This window comes from Taeniopygia guttata, chromosome 7 (assembly GCF_048771995.1).
Source record: "Taeniopygia guttata chromosome 7, bTaeGut7.mat, whole genome shotgun sequence".
Taxonomy (NCBI): Eukaryota; Metazoa; Chordata; class Aves; order Passeriformes; family Estrildidae; genus Taeniopygia; species Taeniopygia guttata.
This window is the reverse complement of record NC_133032.1, coordinates 30521458-30542965: the sequence shown is the minus strand read 5'-3', so window position 1 is coordinate 30542965 and position 21508 is coordinate 30521458. Positions and strand designations below refer to the sequence as shown.

At 42.7% G+C, this 21508-nt stretch overlaps 2 protein-coding genes across 12 annotated transcripts in view; one reads left to right on the top strand and one right to left on the bottom strand.

Annotated features, from left to right (window-relative positions):
* Positions 1-17709, bottom strand: part of C7H2orf76 (chromosome 7 C2orf76 homolog) — a 67025-nt gene extending 49316 nt beyond the window's left edge. For 2 of the 8 annotated variants that reach the window (XM_072931683.1, XM_072931684.1), the window contains exons 1-4: positions 15865-16017; positions 14289-14339; positions 10848-10885; positions 10643-10724 (exon numbers count right to left, since the gene is read on the bottom strand). In XM_072931683.1, the coding sequence (XP_072787784.1) occupies positions 10643-10724; positions 10848-10885; positions 14289-14339; positions 15865-15997 (304 nt within the window). In that variant the 5' untranslated portion in view covers positions 15998-16017. Of the gene's footprint in view, positions 1-7462; positions 7649-9464; positions 9553-10642; positions 10725-10847; positions 10886-14288; positions 14340-15864; positions 16018-17175; positions 17472-17583 lie in introns of those variants that run through there. The other 6 variants (XM_072931685.1, XM_072931686.1, XR_012056834.1 and 3 more) reach the window with 6 other exon arrangements.
* A 122-nt stretch (positions 17710-17831) lies between these two features.
* DBI (diazepam binding inhibitor, acyl-CoA binding protein) lies at positions 17832-21148 on the top strand. Of its 4 annotated transcripts, none has more exons than XM_012574994.5 (4): positions 17832-17950; positions 18278-18395; positions 20064-20126; positions 20856-21148. In XM_012574994.5, exons 1-4 carry the CDS (start codon positions 17942-17944, stop codon positions 20927-20929), a joined length of 264 nt encoding a protein of 87 aa, XP_012430448.1. In that variant the 5' UTR covers positions 17832-17941; the 3' UTR covers positions 20930-21148.
* Positions 21149-21508: the final 360 nt, after the last annotated feature.

Here is a 21508-nt window from a genome sequence, read left to right as displayed (position 1 = left end):
CTGCCTCTCCCCAAACAAAACCATTACTTTAATGGCAGTAGTAGAGTAGTGTGTTTATCTAGAATTTAACCAAGAAATAAAACCCACTACAGCCAGCAGCTTGTAGAATTTCATTATCAAGGTAATAAAATGATCATTGCTGTGACCCATGGTGCCAGGGCTCAATTACAGAGTCCTATGTGTGTGAGAGGGCACAAGTGTGTGCAGACATATATTTCATTACAGGGGGCTACTGGTATTACATAGCACTTGTAGCACAGAACAAGCTTCATTCACTAAATAGAAATTGCTGTTGATACAGAGTTCAAGGAAGAAGGAGATCCAGATGGGGGACTGCAAAGAAAGATGGAGTTTTAATACTATAGATTTGTTCTCTGCTTCTTAAGTCACTTTTTCATACAAGTGGCATGCCAGATCAACCAACTTCTGGATCTGCAGTGTTGCATTTTAATGAGCTAATTTGTAAGTTGATTTTAATGATTTAATTTAAATTCCTGAGCTGAAGATTAACCTCTGCAGGTACAGTTCTCTCACTCCTTCAGTTTTATAATACAAGGCTTTAAACAGTGGAAATGGTTTCTTGCTCTTAAGGGATTTACTCACAAAGTGATATATCAAACTATAGTTAAATCTTTAGGGGGATGCACCTGCTTCAGCACCTCTCTGCAATGTATTTCCTCCAGTCTCTCCAACATGGCCAGCACAGCTACAATCAGCAGCAAAACCTGGTGTTATCCTTGAGCTCTGAATTTCACACACTGAGCTAGCGGGATTTGCAGACTGTGCCTTGGGTTTGAGGAATGAGATTTGTCACATTAGGACAGTTTTCTTTTATATATTTATTGTGCCTTAATAAGCAGCATCAGTTTTGCAGAATTTCTGCACAAGTTTTGTGTGTGTGTGTGTGTGTGTGAGAACCACGCAGATGTTAAAGCTGAGCACAGAATACACAGATACCATCCGTGATTAGGGACAGTTCTTGTTAGCAGAGCATGTACAGGATCTTCATAATCAGAGACTAAAAATAAGCCAGCTCCATAATTGTCTGGGGCCAGTCAGGAGGATCACATATCACAAGCCATACTATTACTGAAACCTTTCAAAGATTTAAAGTGGTACAAGTACATCCTCCTAGAAAGATAATCTGCTTTGGATTTAGAAATCTCAACACTGGAGATGCACTACAGCTGCTGTTCAGCTGGTTAGTCACTCTTATTACCTGTTTCCCGTATCTGATCTGCAATTAGCTACCTTCAGCTGCTGCATGCCAGCCTGCTGCCTTAAAGAGCTGTCTGCAGCCAGATGTCTGCTTTCAAGTAGCTGTCTTGTTCAGCACTCCAGAAAACAAAGTTCTGTGCAAGATTCAAGTCTGTGTTCTGCAAAACCATTTGCATTAGGTTTGGGAGGGCTGGGGCAGGGGAATATCTGTGCCATGATGGTAACTGCTGGAATATAAAGCTGTCATGGCTAGATTGCTCTTTGGCTCTAAAGCCAGCTGGTGCCCTTCAATTGGATGAACATAATCACAGAAGCACAGAAAAACACCTTTAAGATCATCGAGTCCAGCTGTTATCCCAGCACTGCCAAGCCCACCGCTCAACCCAAGTGCCACACCTACAAGTGTCTTGTAAATCCCTCCAGGGCTGGTGACTCCATTTCCCAGGACAGCCTGTTTTAATGCTTCACAACCCTTCTGGTTAATAAATCCTTCCAAATATCCAATCTAAACCTCCTCTGGCACAAGGGGGCTTCCCAAACTGTTCTTAAAGAGAATGCTCCATTTGCTTTAGGTTAGAAAGCAGAATTGAACCTTCTCAGGTGTGGAATGAGAGCAGACAGCAGCAGTTCTTACAGTAGTCACTGACATTCCTGGTACACAACACTGTAAGTCACCTGCCAAGAGCAGGAATGGACAGACAAAGGTAAATTCTTACATTAATCTGTCACACTGAGCCCTTTAATGTATTCACTACCAACTGAAACTCCCACTCTTCTGGCTAGCTGCTCCTGTCCCACTACAAAGGAATTAATCTATTGGTATCAGAAGGAAAGAATGATGACAAACAGAAGTTACAATCCATATCTGATCAAAAATACCACCTCTACAGGGACATAAAACACCCATATCTCCTCTCATCTATCTGCCATGTGTACCAAGCTTCCAGACAAGATCCTGGTCCCCAGCAAAGCAGAACCTGGTGCTGTGTAGAAAGGACAGAAACAAGAATAACACCTCCCAGACAACCTGCACACCACACTGGCTGCACCCATGCACACCACAGGCTTCCCCTGCAGACTGCAGAGCTGCAATTTCTCTTGCATCACCTCCAGAATGTGAACAATGTTTGAGGGTTCTAGTGGTAGCTTGGAATTGAGAAGCAGTTCCCATACACAGCAAGCTGTGGCAAACCCCTAACACAACACCAGTGTGATGAGGTGAGAAGAAAGGAACTAAACAAGCAGCCCAAAACAGGAGGAAGGAATATTTACATCACTCAGGCTCTAGCTGCCACTTTAACTTCCCTCTTTTCAACACCTCCCTGGCACCTGCAAGCTGCCACCAAGAAAAGTGACGGGAATCTGAGCAGAAATCTCTGTCACACCTTGTCTCTGTGCAAAAATTCAAATACAGCCTTTTAACCAGGCAGCATCTATGCATGCTCTAATCACTGACAGCATAAAGCTGTGCACAGTGCTTGGATTTGGGCTCTGAAACTCACATCCCACCTCAGCTCATCCCAGCTCAGGAACCAGCTTCTCCTCAGCCCTTGCACTACAAGGGGGAGGAGTGGGAGCTTAGGGTCAGAAGCATGGAGGATGCATTTGTTGTGTGTTTAAGCTGTGTTGCTGAAGATGTTTTGCTCTGCTTTGCATGTGTGTCTGTTCCAGATGGTTTTCCTCGTGTTTAAAAGAAATAGGCATACTTAAAATCGACTTTACAAAACCTCAGCAAATTAACACTGATCTTTTCCAGACAATTCTTCAAATTAATGTTCTGCAAATGCCTCCTCATAGCATGCAAAGATTTAGATACGCTGGGAACTGGCTCTGCAAAGGATGCTCAAAGGATGCTTTCTTAAAAGGAATTTAAGCACTGAAACCAGTTCAATTTGCTGCATTTTGATTTTAATATAAAAAGAAATATTTTCTGCAAGGAAGGACTCGGCTTTCATCACCAGATCCCTAGCACAGACTTCAGAGGCGAGCCCAGTTCACAGATAAGCACTTTTCATAAACATGACATATCTCTTGGCTTACAGAGGTTCTGGAGAAGCAAAGAACAGGCTGTGCTGACATCTGGTGGCTTTCTCTGCAGGCAAAGAGTTCATGGCAATGGGTCCTGGCTTTTCACGGCCTTTTTTTTTTTTCCTAATGTAACTCTTTCATTTCCTTACAAGATTCAAACCATTACGATAAAAACATTTTTGTTTCCACTGACTGGGGACAGTGCTGTCCTCCTGTGCAAGTCTTCCTGCAAAGCAAGAAAAGAGCCTTTGTTGTCCACTATTAGTTAGAGTCCAGAAAAGGTCTCCATACCAAAGCATATTTTTTCATGAACAAATTTTAAAAAGTGTACATTCACTGCCACAGGAAACGCTGCTACTGCATATCAGATGAGGTGCAAACCTCACCATTAAGGCACTGCACATCAGCAGAAGTGGCAGCAAGAAGCAAAGGGAAGTGGTTGGGGAAACATTTGAAGCTGTGTTGCTTCTCTGACTCAATAGGAAATGGGGAGGAGAGAAAAGTCAATATCCTGATAAAATAGAAAGCAACAAAAGTTGTCTACTGGGCATTTCTTGACTCATTAATCACTTGTAAATCCATGCCAGCAGTTCTATGGAAAGGAAGCAATGAAAGAGCATCAGTTGCCAACCAGCAAGCCTGAGCTCAGTCCAAGCTGTTCAATAAACAAAAGTGTGCATTTGCCTCAGGCATTTATCTGGGCTCCATCGGTCACAGGAGACCAAGAATGAGCATCCTTTGCTCTGGTTTTAGCTTCTTGATCTTTGGACACTCTGGATTTCTGTGGCTATTACCTTCCAGGGACAGGGCCCATGGATGTCCCATGTGGCTGTGGGAACTCTTGGACTGCTACCTGCAGGCTCATTTTTAAATAAGTGATCTCTCAGGGGATGTTAAATACTGCCAGGGAGTGAAAGAGAAACACCACAGCTTACAATGTATTTCTGGATCACCTTTAAATCTCAATGTTTACATCACATAAAGCAGTTAACTGTAGAAGTGGTGCTTATCAGATCTTTGAGTTGTCCTTTATCCCACTGGTCAACTCAGATTTTTCTTAACTCTGGCTTCTTCAAAAGGCAACATAACTACCTCTGGGCAGAAAAATAATTAAAACTGTTGGATGCAGAAAGTATAATGTGACAAAGCCAGAAAAAAAATAAGATGTTTATTGGAGTAGTTCATTAATTCAGTTCCAAAATTATGAAAAACCAGCATTTTTATACCTTTAGTTGTACAGAAAGCAGCATTGCTCTGGTATCTCTGCACCAAGACTGTTGCACATGCAGATTTTGCTGTTTATTCAGTTACAGTATTACTTCTTCTTCCTAGTTATGATAATTCCTTTCCAAATTTCCTCTCTTCTTCTTCTTCAGCTTTCACACCTCCTAATCAAAACTCCAGTCTCTCTGAAATGATTTTTTTTGTCCAAGAAACAGCCAAGCCTGACACACCATCCCAGGGTTTCAGTTTGACTACCTTTCCCTGCTACAGTGTTATAACCCAGGATAAATTTCATTTTATTTGAGTCCTCTCTGGATATTGTTCTTTTGTTTAATAAAAAAAAATAGTGAGTGGTTCCAAGAACATCGCACTGTAACACAAATCTTTATTAACCCCACAATGCCTAAGACCACTGGCAAAGCAGTATGACTAACCCCACTACACCTTAGATTAAAAGCAGCTGTAAACCAATGCAGTTCGTGATTTCTGCCAGGATAACAAACCACAGTACTAACTCTGTGATTTCCTTCAACAGAAAGAGGATTTCAAAACAACATGAGCAAAGACATCTCAGTCTTTACTATTTTATTAGCCAGCATTCAGAGATTTCGTTCAGTACTCAACAATCCTGGAACCAAACATACTTTGATACAAGGCTGTACCATATCCCACCAAAAATATGTTGGAACAGCATCTTTCCTAACAAGTTGTCAGTTATTATCTGTGGTTTTGTGGGGTTTACTTGAAAGAAGCATTACTGAAAGTCACAAAAAATTTTTTTATAAATAAAATAAATAATAATAAAAAAAAACCCACAGTAGAAAAACACTTCAGGAAGAAACCAGTTTACAAGTATGGCCATTGAGAGCATTACAAAAGGCTCCACTGTGCTGCTGGAGAAAGAAGCCAATGAAGTGCCATTGCCAGAGCAAACTGAGCTCACAAAGCAGTAGTTTAACTCTTCCCTTGGACAGAGAAGTTAATCTGGAGTGCCAGTCACATCATTCTTGAATATTTGCAGTAGAACATTTAGAGTTTTTCTCCCTGATGCTGTAGAATTGCTCTTCCACTGTACCACACTTGATGTGACAGTGCAAGTTTGGAACTGTACAAGCCCAGAAAGGACAATTGTTAAAATGTGGTGACTCTTTCAAACACAAATGTTTTAGAAAAAAGGGATGACAAAACTAATCCAAATCTGTCTGGAAGGGCTGGAGACCAAATTCAGTCATGCTCAGTCTGAGAGTCTGCATGTGCTGATGGACACCATTTAGATGCCTTGGCAGGCCAGCCTGAGACACTGATGTCTCTGGTACAATATCTGTTCTCATAAAGTTACCTTTCTTATTGTAAATTTGGCTGAACAAAGATGAGATAACCTGGAGTGCAATGCATCAGCTTGAACTGTCTGATAAGATGAGCACAAATTTGTATTAGCCACATAAATCTGCCAACATGACAGACTGTAAGAAGGCTGAACGTGGGCCCATGTTTGGGGAGCAGGTACCAGCAACAGAGAGGCTGCCTGGACAGAAAGAGAAGGCAAGAGATAAATTCTCCTCATAAATTCATCAGGGCATGCATAATGGCATCCCAGAACATAGATGACTTCAGTGACACATGACTTCTCCTTACAAGACAAAGATACAGTAATTTAATCACAGCTGAGAAAGTGCTAGAGGTATTTCACTAGAGAATAAAATTCTGAAGCAAAGCTGTTGGTGAGTCAAACAGAGAGTTGTAAGGAAAGATGAAGAAAATGAGGTGGGAACAATACACAGAGGGTTCTTTGGCCCTACATCTAAAATAAAGGGAAATTTTACTTAGCTATTCTGGAAAGCACACATGTCAATAAAAACAATAATCAAAGCTCTAGGCAATGGTAGGGTTACTCCTCCAGAAAGTCTCATGATATAGCATTGTCAGCTCCCACCCAGAGCTCAGCATAGATGTGTAGGTCTAAAGCAATTGCAAGTGAGGTCTCATTCAATTTAGCAGAGGCTGTGCCCAAAAAGCCTGCTAAGGCAGAGAGCCAGCATCATTCCTATTGCAGGGAAGGGAGGCTTACAGGCACAGTGTCCCATGTGGGTACCCCCTAAAAAGCATTTCATGAGTGATGTCTACCTAAAAGTACTTTATTGGATGCATGATTATTTTCTATTATTCTTAATTTGGCCTATGTAGTAGGAAAACCCAGCATCACCAAGAACAAACACATAGCATCAGAGTATTTGCCTCATGGAGAGCATAAAGGAATCAATTCCAGCCTCAAAGACATGTGGCTCACAGGCTGGGCCTCTCCTCACAAAAAATGCAATCATTCAGGTTTTATTCTTAAAACTGAAACCATGAGCTTTCACTCCACTTGGAAAAATGCCCAACTCCTCCTTAGGCAGGCTGATGTCCTGGCAGAACCCGAGCTGCCACCCCCATGTGAAGGTGTCTCCATGAAGTAAAGCTAGAAACAGGCGACCTGGTCTGTAGACACAAAAGCCTCCCAAGAGCCATTTGTCCCTTTCAGCATGCTAAAGAGGGCTGGAAGAGAGCATAATGGAAAGCATTCACCACTGAAAAGCATGAAACACTGGCCAGTCTGCACTATTTAAACAAAAGAGACCAAATATAAAATGAGAGAAGTAAAGCTGTGACTAGAAATAAAGAGATTCTCTTCTCAAGTTCTTTAAAATACCCAGTGATTTGGTCATAAAATATTTCATTTTATTTGAAGGAGGTTTCACTTCATTTTCATTAGAAGTTGGTACTATGATGGGATCACCCTATGCATTCTCTAATTTCCATGTGCAGTTACTGCCTGCTGTGGGATCACACCAAGAACGTGTGTCACGGGTCAGGGATGGCACTGCCTGAGGCTCAAGAGCCAAGCACAGCAAAAAGAAAAGGAAGACAAAAGTCACTTATGTCCCCCAGTTTTTCTTCTCTCAGCCTTAGCATACTGACAGAAATTAATTTCTATAGGAAGGGAATTGCACTGTTTGCAAAGAAATCCTCTAGGATTTATTGATCTTTAAGAAAAATCTCATTAAGCAGAATAAGGAAAATTTACAACAGGTATGGGAAAACAAAACAATCTCTTGGGATCTTCACCAGGCCGAAACAGGATTAGCTCTGTAGTTTCTGTAATCTTCCTCACAGAAGAATGCTAATTCCGTCTCATTTGCTAGAACAAATAAAAAATTTAATATTTAGCACACCAGTGAATGAACCACCAACAGCCAGCAATTTAGAATCTTAGAAGACAATTACCAGCTTTATGGTCAAAGACAATTATAAATCACCACCCATTTTTTTTTCCCTCATCATATTTTTGAAAAAGGTTGCCAGTATTAAACATGTCATTAAACCTCACTAAAAACACCCCAAACAAACAAACCAGCAAGAACATGAATGTATAGAAGTAAATATGTGCACAAGACCCCTCAAGATTTGTTTAACACAGCCTTCAGAATTGTTTGTAAAAGCATTCAGCAAATTAAGTGATGGCATTCCTAACACCTTCAAATGCTAGGAAAGTAATGAAGCATGATGCACTCTTTTTTTGTGCATTTTTCTGTTAGGAAAGGGAGAAAGAAACTTCTTCTTCCCATTAAATTAGCCTGTAGGTATAATAATTTAATACTTAGAGGATCAGTAGAATATTTTACAGATCACTTTACATTCTCCCTCATGACCCATCAAAATATGTGTCTGAAGAAGTTAATTTTTTGCCCTGCTGATGATTAATTCATGAGGCTTTGACAATATGCAAAGTGAAAGACACAAATTGGCTTCTCCAGCAATACCTTCAAATACCTCTAATTATTCACAGGGGATATGGCAGAGCTAAAGGACCCACAAAGGTTCAGAACAGTCACAATTCTTTCAACCCAGTAGGTCAAGGACTTCCTTTTCTAAAACAATAAGTCAGCAACATTACTAATTCAGAACAGAGACAAATCTGATGGAATGCCTTCACAATTATTAAACATGAAATTCTTTAAGGTGCTGAGCCAATAAATTCCACATTCGTTTTTTAAATTAAACCTCAAGTTAATGAAGTCTGCCAGTCTTGTAAAAAAAAAAAAAAAACCAAAAAAGAGTAGAAGGGATTTTAGAATCTCAACTAGAAAACAGACAAGACCATTTGTAATGAACATTTTATTAACATACACCCTGCTTTAAAAAAAATGCAAGCATTAACTTTGCTGACTGGATAATAACTGTAATAATAATGACTACTACAGAGGCTTTCCTGAGGATACTTATCTAATGTCCTCATAATTTATAACTCTCTAGCCCAACCCTGTATAGTGCCAAGGGCAATCAACTGCAGCTTAGAAAAATGTTCTGCATGTATCAGAACTTCCCAGATTTTCTAAAGGTGATTCTGATTGTTTTATTCTAATAAGTCTTGTACAGACTAAATGTGGGAAAAATTTTGTGTCTCAATAGGAGATTTCAAATTTTCTTACTGATTTATAGAAAATGTACAAAATTTGTCATTTTGTACAAAATGAGGACCAGCTGTACATGATACATGATATCACTTCCTTGGCTTACTCTTTTCTACTTCTTGTTGAAGGAGAAAAGTAAAATCTTCAAGATTTTATTACAAAGACCCCACTCCTAAATTAGCTAATTTTCCCATCAAGATACACTGGAACATATCCAAATTCAAAATGACATAATGGCACATTACATTTTCCAAAGAATGGGTTTTCCTCTTCTATCACAAATATTCTCTGCATACTAATGACTAAAAATTGCTGTTATTCAGAAAAAAAAAGAAAAGAAAGCAGCTTTAAATAATTTTCTGCCCTAAATTAACCACCCCTCCCTTTGTACAGAGACACAGAAAAGGCTGCTGCATTCCTATTTCCTTTCACTGTAACATTTAGTCTGATATTTTGACACCTTTTTTGATATCACATCCAACTGGTTCACTGCTACAAACCCATTTTCAAAGGCAGATAATATATACAAATACTCATCCATACCTTTTTGAAAGAAGACAGCTTTGTTATTTCTAATTCAACATTTGGCACTGTCATCAGTTCCTCTCCTGAACTGCACTGCCTTTTATGCCTTACATAGATAAAGATCATGGTTAAACAAATCTTCTGCTAACTAAATTGCAAATCTGCAAGGCTTGGATGCCAGTAATCCTCACTTCTTCCCCCCCATCCAACAGACAAAAAGATCTGGTGTAGTAAAAACTATGATTCATATTACAGGAACACTCAAAGACCTTCAGGAAAGATATATTGGAACCAGTTGTAGTTCACACCAGAGAAAAACATTGAAAGTCAACCCAAGTCACTTAAAACCAGAAAATAAATCGCAGGAAACAGGAGAGCCAAGTAACCCACAAGAAAGAAATCCCATTCAGTAGCTGGGGAGCAACCAGTGAGCAGCAGGAGCAGGAGGGAGCCTCCTCTGTGAAGCCCCTGCACTTAGAGCACAGGCACTTAAAGCTTTCCAGCCAGGCAAATCAGATCCAAATGAGCAAATGTCCATATCAAGGTGGAATGCAACCACATCCCCTAAGTACCCTGCTGCCACAAAGTCATTCAGCCACATTTATGAGAAGCCCAAAGGGCATTCAGGGACCATCAATTTTATCATGGCAGACATTTCTTTACATTATTACCAAAAGACATGCCCTATATGTAGTCTCCTGTCAAAATCAGGTCAAGTTTCAACTCTTTGCTATGTTCAGCACATTCTCTAAATGATACTGCTCGAGCCTTCCTGAGCAATCTGGCTATCAGACACTGTATGCTGCACATTAAACAAATCTAATCTTATTTCATTATTCCATGCTGGTTCCACTACTTACATTTCTAACCAAAACATCAGTTTAAATGTTACTGATAAGACTAAGCAGACACGGTACTAATAACCTATCTGTCAATCATTTAAAATTACTCTCAGCAGAATTATAAGCATACCCTCTAAAAATCACAATTTGCATTCTGAACATTTGCAGTGCAGATACCTGCTGCCCTCAGACCAATGATTTGAATAATGCTTCCCTGAATAATTATCAAGTCATGTAAAGAGCATCAGAAATAGCATTTACTTTTCAGCAGCCTGTCCAAACATAATCAGCCAGTTATCAGTTTAATGCTACCACAAGGAACAGCATCTTCAGTCAATACAAATGTACTCCTACCTACTCCAGCTGCTTTCAGCGTGCTGTCTTCCTGCAAAATCAGTTTGTCATCATCTTCCAAACTCACTACAAGCTCACCAGTCTACAAATCAGAAAACAAAGATAAGAATTTACTGATTTCCTCTGCTCCACTCTTGTTTGACAATGCAGAGATCTGTCTGCATCAAGGCATGCAAAAGGGGAAGAACACAGATAATAATCTTACCTTAGATTTGTGTGCTTGGTGAATAATCTTCATTGTATCTGAAAGAAAAAACAGTGTTTTCCTAAAATAAGGCTTAATAAGCACACAACACAAGTTGTACTTGGGGAAAGGCAAACAAACAAAAGGGGAAGCTTCAAAATCTTTTGTTATTAACAATTTTGTGTATTCAACCTGAAAGAGGCAAAAACATCTTGATCTCACAGTCCTGCGGCCACGGTCTTAAAGCAGTCAATGCAACATTAAGGTACCACATCCTATTGGGCTTCTGTCTGCTGGCTGAATTACAATAACCAACTAATGACCATCTCAATTGCCAGTCAAAACACATCAATTTAAATGCCACTTAGGGTGTTTTAACTTAATAGGTTTTACACATGCAATTGGGGCAGGACCACAAGCATTTTATGCACTGTCAACTGCTACAGCTAAGTTGATAGGCAGCAAGTAATTAAGACACAGTAACCTGATCACTTCAGATCATCCCTTGAAATTTTCCTTCTCATGAATACAACACCCACCACCCACAGTAGAAATTTCATTAAGCAAGTTCCTTTTACATGAACACCTACAGCCTCTTCTCTTTAATGCTATACCCTCTTCAACAATTTTTCTTTCACGTTTTTGCAGTGTAGTGCTTTTAGAAATTAAAACAAAAGTACTACTTTCTTCCGGCAAGATGGGCAGGGCTTTGCTAACAGTAGGGAAACACAGGGGAAAATAACACAGTCATTAAAGCAACTGGATGAGTACAAAGATCCAGAGGGAACATCTTAAAGCCATGCAACACTAAAAAAATAAAAATAAAAATAAATAAAAGATTGAACTCTGAAGACTGTGCTTGAACAAATTTGAAGTAACACATCAATCCTTTCAAGCAAAGAAGAAGAACCAGTTCTGCTTGTCTGCTCATGTTCTGTTCTAGTTTAGTTTTGTGCACTGAGTGAACATTACATGTTGCAATAGTTTGGTAAGAGAAGGATGCAGTTGTTGTACTACGACATGCAGCAAAGTTAACTATTGGCTAAACCAACTTTCAAAGTACCAGGAGCAAGTATTCAGATGTTCAAATTCTAACAGAGATCACATTCCCACTCAGTAGTTTGCTTCCATACCATTCTGGTCCATTTTGAACACTATTTAAAACATTACATAAGGTGAGAAGTACTCTGTATTCGCACTGCAGAGGTCACCGAAAAGGCAGCCTTGGCATGTTGCAATAACTGTGGTATTAGAAGCAAGGCAGACATGAAATTGCAATTACCAGGATCCATCTTGCACAGAAACATTACAAAAGACCAAGCAATCACAGAAAAAATATGTTGTAATCATGAAACCTTTCTACTGCAGCAAATAAACCCAGCCTGTGCCTGGTCTACTTTGGTACATTCCCTTTTCTCTAGTATTTGTCCAGTCATGTCCTGAAGCATTGTCTCAGTTCTGCTTGCTCAGAACTCCAACACTGGCACCCAGCAGTTTACCATGGCTTCATCTGAGCTATTAAATGGCTTCTTTAACTCTTGTCACAGAGATGAAACTACAGTCTAAGTCCTCTGACTAGCCTTTGCTATTTCATCCCCAATTGATCCCACTCAATCATACTGCCAAGTTTTTATCTTGCCTTTCCTGATAATAGGTCTATCATGGCAAATGATAAGACACCACTTTCTAAGTGACTTTATGAACTACCTGCCATACTGCTCCACATTCATGGATGAAAGAAATAAAACTGAGAAGCAGATTATAGAACAAGCTGGCAAACAGACTGCCAACATCAGTGAAAAGGTACTATGGTACTATGGTATGAAAAGGTGACAAGGTACTAAGATAAGACTGACTCAGAAGAGCTCTAGACCAATAACCAGAATATTCCATACAAAGAATTTAAGAGAAAATGGAAGTCAGAAGCTTTGAGATGTGAATTGGAGCACCAATCCAAGTCCAAAAATGTGATGGCATTATATATGATGTTAAAACAAAGTGGTGCTGAATTCTGCAGGGAAGGAAGCTGAAACAGGCAAGGTGAGAGACAACCAGATCCAACCGAGATTTCTGGCTCTTCCAAACAAAACAGGAGAAAAAGTATGGCTTTTACTGGCACTATTAATGCAGAAGTCTCACTGCCTTTTCCTCACAAAACCATAAGAAAGACAGCAAAGCACTGTAGAGATAGCAGAGATGCCAAAAACACGAACCTGGATGATTCACAGCCAGAGGGGAAGGTGAGGAACCTGGCTTTGATTTTCCTGTGTGAAAATCTTTCTGCAGTTAGCACCATCACAGTAAGAGTAGGCTCCCAGCAACTGGTGCAACAGGTTTTAAAGTTCTGCTCAGTCCTACAGGGCACAATCAGGCCCTCAACCACCAGATATGTCTTGGGAAAAGCTAAACTGATCTCCAAGTGATGAAAGAACTAGCAGCTGGGACAGGCAGCACCAGGGATACAACTGAGAGCAGCAGTTCTAGACAGGAACCCCTCAAACAGTCAAAGCCACAGACGGGGTGAAGGGCACCTCCAAATTCAAACTTACACTCCCAGATGTTTCTCTGTTTCAACATCCTTTGCTTTTTTTAAATAGGCAAATAAAGTTTATTACCCTTCACATGTATTAAGTAGATTTCTCACTCAGTTCTTTGAATCACCATAGAGGAAGGAGTTTGTCAGCTCCAAGAACATGGGACACAGAGGGTCACTTGCAGGAAAACTCCAAGGGAACTCTGAGAATTACCAAGTTTAGGAAAAGATACATGACTGACACCCGAGTTTACAAACTCTAAGAAAGGAAGTAACTCAGTCTATTTAAAAAGTTTTCTCTGTCCCAAACAGATGAATTGGTATGTTCACGCCAATTTGCACAAAAAGGAAATATACATATAGCTTTGATAAAATCAGCTTAAATTTCACATCATGCTATTTCATACCACCAGCTTGTATTTAAGAGCTTTCATATCTACTTGGAGCAAAGTTCCCCTGTTTCCCTTATATTGTGTAAACTATTTAAGTATATCAGTCTTAAGCATTATCTATTTTTTCCCTTCAGCTTCTAGCTCACCATCAGTAAATAGATACTGAAGTATGTAAGCACACTTTGTAATGTCAAAGTGTTTTGAGATCACAATCTGCTCATCAGGGCAAAAACAGAGTTAGGCACTTAAAAAAAGTAATAAAAAATTAGTATCAAAACCCATCTGTTCCCAATAGCAAATAATGTAAACCATGCAGCCTAATTCAAAGATTAAAACAGATCTTCACAATAATGGTCAAGTTCTGCAGACAAGATCCCAGTTGGCATAACTCCAGCTACAAGAGCTGGATAGAATTGTGAATGCAGGCAGGCACTGGCACCAACATTAGTATTTATCTTTTAAGTTCTATACATGCTAGTGTAAAATATCATGTGATCATTTGACAGTACTTAAACAAGAAAAATAAAAAACACCTACCATACTTGTAATTTTTAAAAGGAGGAGGAAGTCCTGATCTTGAAGACACATCTATTTAAATAAAAGCACAAAGTTAAAACAAAGTTCTCTTTTTCAATTATTTCAAATACTTCATTTTCCATTATTGTGCAATGTATGCATCCCCTGGGCATCCTTTGCATCAAAATAAATCTGCAACATAGGAGACTTGTTTGAGCATCAAATGCTAAAACACAGCCTTTGGCCCAGATTCTGTAGTGACTCCATATGTGAATAATTCCATTTGAGCATGAAGTCTCTCTGAACAAAACACCCCATGAGGACAGTGAGTCAGTGCAATTAGGGTATTGATCATGGGAGTCTGATCCTTCAGAAACCTGCCAGGAACATCCTTTTAATGGCTTGCCCAACATCTCTCTTTACCTTACACAAACAGCTGACAACTGTCACCCAGAACTGAATCCTTAGGTAAACATGCTGTGAAAGCCATGATTTCTTCAGTAGTTTAACCATCTATCTTAAATGACCTCTGCAAAACAGATTACTGTAAAGGATGGAACAGGGTTTTTAGACCCCCATGGAACAAGGTTCTAAGTCTTGTTCAAAACATTAGCTTTGTCTCAAATAACAGCGAGTTGCAATATTTCACACATCAAAAGCAAGTTTTGCAGCATTGGTTTTCATTTTCTTGCTCATAACAGCAGCTGTGCCATGTGTTCTGAAAGTGCTTGCAGTTTTCCAACAGCATCCTAAGACTTTGCCATGCCTGTCACTGTCTAGAAATATGGAAATTGCTAAACACAAGACACCCATTGTCCCAGGGCAATGTCCTAGGAGTTGCTCAAATGCTACCATCTATTACAGCTCAAGACTTGTTTAAGCTGACTTAATAAAAAAAAACAAATTATGTCATTTTGTACCCTTTGAATGTCTCCACTGAGGTGTGTGGAAATACACCTGCAGGATTAAGGGTAACACCCTAATTATCAAGTCACTGTGTGGGCTGGTCTAATCTTTTAGATTCAATGTCACTTTCAACGAGGCTTATAAAAGAGAAAGCCCTCAGATGAGTAAATCTGTGCCACAAATCTCAAGATGGAGAGAGAAACTCGGAAACAAACATGCAGAGTGAGGCCACACAGTGTCAAAAACAAATTTTCAAGATTCTCTTTTCTCACAAATAACAAACAGATTTTGAGTTCCCACATTCCACATATTTGTGTAGTTAGGATCAAACACTTTCTAAATCCTGTTAATTTATTCTTATTAATTTATGAATAGTTGCCTGACAGCACCCCTCAAGGAGCCTGAGGCACTGAGCCAAATGCAGCAACGCCCTTGTTTCTTTTAGACTAAACATGGGGATTTGGGCAGGGGGAGCAGTCCATCCAAATTCAAGCATGGCACACCAACCATGGAAGCTCTTATTAACTCCAGACCTTTCATGTAAGGAAGGAAAGCACACAGGGGATGTAAAGAGAAATTCTGCATCTCTACCAAAGCCACAGAATTCCCATTCATTCGCTCCCCTCCACTTCCTTGTGGAGGGACAGCAACACTTGGACTGAAGAGAAGGAATGAGGCAGCCATGCCTTACCCCTGCGCACAAAAGCCATGAACTCCTTCACTGTCTGATCCAGGGGAACTCCGTGGTACACCAGGGGTCGGAAATTGCGGTGCTCGAAGGAGCGGACGAGACGAACCGTGACAGTCGAGCTGTCTGCTGACATGAGAATTAATTCTGAATAACCTGGGAAACATTAAATGGAGGAATTACTGCCTTTCCTCTGCCTACGTGCACAGCTGGAAAACGAGGTGCAGGCCAGGCCAAGCCTCGTGCAAAGGATAAAACGTGGTGAGAAATCCAACAGCATTGTGCCTTTCAGGATTTCACTGCTGTGATTCCAACTGCAGCAGTAACAGGGTCTCAAAACAAACAGATACTGCACACCACACACTCCAGTACCTGTGCTGTGCAATGCCACACCAGACTCCCCATTAAACATGCAAAAGTGCTATGGATAAATGCAAATGTGTTGTGTGGGTTTTAAGTGATTAAAGACTACCTGCTGGGCTCTAGAAGAATGTCCTTATACAAATAAACCCAAATACTTTTTTAACATACTTGTCTTGGAGAGAGTGTAATACTCTGAAAAATGCCTAAGCTGTTACACAATGCTCATTTTCACCTCCCCAGGGAAAGTGAAACACCACCCCCACATACACAGGCAAATCATTTTCCTGGTATACTACGGCATAATTAAGGGATTTAATTTATAATAGTCGTTCTCTAGAATGGCTCTGTGGACTTATAGGAGAGAGCAGAGCCTAAAACAGAGCAGCCTTGTCAACCCAAAACCCTCTTCAAATAAGCCCATGTATTGCTCCATCGGGTTTTTTTATCTCCACAGGAAAACAAGCTCTTTTCTACCTTGACAAACATCTCTATTTTTAGTGCTGGGCATCCCTCAGTTTCCTGGCCACGTACAGCTGCTGCAGCAAGGACTGCAGCCCATGTGCTCCAACATCAGCACGACCTCTGCACCTCCCATCCCTGTCTCAGAGTCCACTCCAGCCCTGGGAGGGAATCTTTTACCTTTTACCTATTCAGCCCCTTATGTTCTTTATTGTGTGTCTTTTTTTTTCTCCTTTTTTTTGCTGTGGGGTTATTCAAGTGTCCCACCACCATGCAGGTGCATCCCAGCCTTGGCTGTATTTGTCCCAGCAATAGCCTGGCAAAGCAAACTACCAATATTTTCATCAAGTACTGTCTGCAGGACGGGGACAAAGACCTTCCACAGCACAGGGCAACTTGGCCAATAACTCCCTGAGTCCCAATTCCATTTTAAATGAGTGTGCAGTGCACACCGCATAAATAACACATGCCAATCAAAAAAAGCGAGCGTACTTTGCACCTGAAAATAACTCGACTTATACTAAACAGCAAAGATGGATGTTTTCTCGGTGCTATTCCACATGGGCTGGTGACTTGGGGGGTGCAGTAAAGGGCACAGCGTTCAGCTCACTGGCTCCTAAGCAGCATGGAGAAACACTGTGGGAACATAAATTCGGGAGCTCAAGCAGAAACCGCCAATTTTCGCATTTACTACTCAAACCGATCGCACGGAGGGCTGGGACACGCACTTCCCCGCGCCTCCACGAGGAGAGGAAGGCAGGCGGAGGCGCTGGTGGCCCATTCCTCTGGGACAGAGGAGCCTCCCCGGACCCGCGGCAACACCGGGACCGACCCCGGGACAGACACCGGGACCGACACCGGGACCGACCCCGGGACCGCCGCCCCCCCCAGGCCCGTTACCGCTCTCCGCCGGCACTTCCGGGTCCCGCCCCGCCCACCCGCTCCGCCAATCGCGTCCTTCCCGTGGCACCCCCGAGCCGCGGGATTGGCTGAGCGGGCTCTGCGCCGCCCGCCGTTGTCTCCTCATGCCCTGGTGAATGGGAGGCACCCACACCGCCTCCCATTGGCTCCTTGCCCGCCCTGCGCCCGCCCCCGGCCCGCGCTGATTGGTGCCCGCGGGGTCCGCGGCGCTGCGATTGGCCGGCGGCCAGTCTGGCGAGGGGTGAGGCGGACGCGCGGCGGGGGCGAGGAGGCAGAAGCGGCGGGGCCGGGAGCGCGCAGGGGGCGCAGCGATGAGCGAGGTGCGGGGGGCGCAGCGATGAGCGAGGTGCGGGGGGCGGCGCGATGAGCGAGGTGCGGGGGGCGACACAGTGAGCGAGGTGCGGGGGCGACACAGTGAGCGAGGTGCGGGGGGCGACACAGTGAGCGCGGTGTGGGGATTGCCGCGGTGAGGGTGAGCGCGGTGCGGGGATTGCCGCGGTGAGGGTGAGCGCGGTGCGGGGATTGCCGCGGTGAGGGTGAGCGCGGTGCGGGGATTGCCGCGGTGAGGGTGAGCGCGGTGCGGGGATTGCCGCGGTGAGGGTGAGCGAGGTGCGGGGGGCAGCCGCGGGCCGCCACCACCTTCCCCTCACTCACCCCCTCCTGCCCTCCCCAGGCCGCGTTCCAGAAGGCTGCCGAGGAGGTGAAGCAGCTGAAGTCGCAGCCCACGGACCAGGAGATGCTGGCGGTCTACAGCCACTACAAGCAGGCCACGGTGGGCGACGTGAACACGGGTGGGTGCCGGTGCCGCCCCGGCAGGCAGAGCCGCTCCCCGCTGCCCTTCCCTCGCCCCGCGGCTCAGCCAAGTGACTCCCTGCCCACTTGGCACGGATTCGTGTGCGGGAGGGCACAGGCTGGCCCGATAATTCGTGGTTTTTAGATTAACCCGGCTGCCGCCGTCTGTTCCACGCAGTGAGGGCCTGAGGATGCTTTGTACAAATACCGCGATTGGGTTTTTTGGAGATCTCTGTTAGTAAGTAGCTGCTTGAGCCGAGGGGTGCTGCTTTAATGCAAACACGTCTGGGTTGTACAGACTTAAACAGCAGGGCAGGTGATACAAGGGTGGAACTGCAATACTCAGGGGATGATATTGAGTTTATTTAGGCTGGATTGGCTGCTAAAAATAGTACTGGAAAGCAGAACCAGAAGAATAGGAGAAAACTTTCATACGAGCTGCAATTAAATATACTTCAGAAAGACTGTACCAAAAATATTCAGATACACAGTGCAAAATGTTTCTGGCTACTTCTCTTGCTACAGTGCTGTCCATGGCAGCTCAGCCTTTGGAGTAACATTTAAAGTGAAGCGTGTCTCTATCGTCCTTGTGTAACACTGGAGTAGCTAGAATTAGAAAGGGAAAAGGTCAACGCTTTGGAGTGCTGGCCTCCTAACCCAGTAGCTGGCAGAGTTTATTGAGCATCCATTGATTTAAAAGCTGGCAGTGAAGTGTACAGGAAATGGTAAGTAATTTAATCTCCTTTTTCCAAAACTGGCAGCATGAGGGAGAAAATAATAGACTTTGGGTTTAAGATGTGGTCTTTTTGGTGTGGCTGGACATCAGCATTATTAGTGCTTGACAGGGTGAAACAGTGCTGTGAATGTGCCACCATTCCTGCAAGTGTCTGCACTCCTGTGGAGCAGCAGCCAACGTGAGCTGGCCCGAGAAGCAGCCTGTGGGAGGGTGACTGATGGGGTTGGTGCTGGAGAGAAGTGGAGCTGCCAACTGGAGCTACAGGTCACTGTGCCATGGGGGCTGCACAGGGCTGTTTCTGTGGATACTGCCCAGTTCCTTTTGTGAGTTCTAAGAATTATCTTTAAGGAGAGAGAGAGAGGAAGTAAAACCACGAAGGAGACTTTACACAAAGATGAACCATGTATATGTCATTCACTTTCTGCTTGGCCATAGCACAGCCTGCAGTGAAGTGAGTTAAATTTCCAAGGTTTTCAAATGCAGAACTATAGATTAGAAATACACTATTAACTTGATGATAATGGGTTCCAAGCTGTATGTTACTACAAACAGCTGTCTGTTTCTGTGTCTCTGCCTGTAATGAACCTCAGGGTGTTTCTGCTTTGCTTTAGAGCTGGTGTTCTTTAATTGGGTAGCTCTTATGTGACACAGGCTCTTCAGAAAGCACAGCTAAACCAAATGACAGCAGTTGGTGCTCTTCTGCTCAAATGCTGCTGTCTCAAGAGAGTTTTAGAGTCTATTTCTGTTGTCACCAACCATGTTGTAACCTATTCCCCTGAGGTGATCTCCTGGCTACAGGTTAGCAAGTAACAGCTGCAGAGGTGATGCCATTGTATTTAGTCACAGTTAAGAGCTAACTAAGCCTTCAAGTCGGTATTGACTACAGCCAGATCACACAAACTAATCCTGCTGCTTATCCTGTCTTTCTCAGAGCGCCCTGGTATGCTGGACTTCAAAGGCAAAGCAAAGTGGGATGCCTGGAGTGCATTGAAAGGTAAGTGTCTGATTAAAGAAATTAATAAAATTACACTGGCAAACTAGACAGAAAGACACATGTAGTTCAGTAAGAAACAGGTTAGTGTTGCCTTTTAATACAAGAGCTCTAGAAGTTCAGAATGCCATGAGAATAAACTTTAATTACCTCTACAAGGCAGAAGTAATCCTGAAGAAGATGGCCTGTGTGAAAGAGAGTTAGGGTGCAAAATGTCCAGCTGGCCTAAGATGTTAAATAAAGAAGAACAATAACAGCAGCAGAAACCTAAACTTGTTTTCTTGATCCCAGCCGAATTCCCCAAAGACAGCCTAATAGCCCAACCACTGGAGCTCTCCAGTTGTTATGCATCTTCCAGTTAGGAAAGCTTTGGAAGAAACAACTGAGCTCTCAGCTCTAAATGAGGATCCAAACAAGTGGTCTAATCTGTGACAATGGGGCTTTTTTTCTGGTGTTTTAAGGAATAGCTCTCCTGTAATAATTGTCAATGGCATTAATAGAACTGATACACTGGTTAGTTGCTGCCTGTGCAAAAACAGCTTTGCTTGGAAGCACTGTTTTCATGACTGATAAAACACATTTGTTAAAAAGTTTAGCAGTGGCTTCACAGCCAAGTGACCTTCCGGGCTCCTTTGCTCTCCAGTGGCACAGACTAGAGCAAGAATTGTAACTTGTAAAAGGCATCTTAACCTGTGAAAGGTATCTGACTGCTTCCTGTGTTCTGTCCTTCAGGAATGTCCAAAGAAGATGCAATGAAAGCTTACATAGCAAAAGTGGAAGAACTAAAGGGCAAATACGGCATCTAAGGACTGGATAAATCAGCTACATGCACGCCTGAAACCTGCCTTATTTCTAATGTGGAAAAGTGGTTTCTAAGAGTAACCTTAGATACCTAGTATGTCATAGTCGGTTCTCCTCATGCCTGTAGTTCAGGAGAAATAATGTACCTGGCTAATGTACTGACACGGTATAAATTCCTTCTGGGAACAAAATCTGGAACTCATTAAAGTGCGTTTGGTACTTTAGCTGTTGTGCTGTTGTCCCTTAGCGGTCACGGCGAGCCCGTGCCGCGGTGCCACTAGAGGGGGTCGGTCACCTTCGGCACTGCCCGCTCCTGTCCTGCCGCTCCTTCCCAGGCCCTCAGTGGCGACCCATAGGAGCCGGAGCACCACGGAGCTTGTCTGGAAAAGGTTATCTCTAATGCTGTGTGTGCTAAGAGCAAGGTGCTTGATACTTGTTGCCCAGAGCCTTCAGAGTCTTAGTCAACAGCTGCCAGGTATCTTTCATAAAACGCTTCTGGGACACGTTATTTCCCAACAACAGTGTTGGGCTTCTAGAGTAAAGGCTAATACCGAACACAGAGCCTTCCCTGGGCAAGGAGAGAT

Bases quoted from the DNA above. Each gene is read 5' to 3' on its own strand.
- DBI (XM_012574994.5), top strand. The intron at 18,396-20,063 runs GTGGGTGCCGGT...TGTCTTTCTCAG, and splicing joins GGTGGGCGACGTGAACACGG to AGCGCCCTGGTATGCTGGAC. The intron at 20,127-20,855 runs GTAAGTGTCTGA...TCTGTCCTTCAG, and splicing joins TGCCTGGAGTGCATTGAAAG to GAATGTCCAAAGAAGATGCA.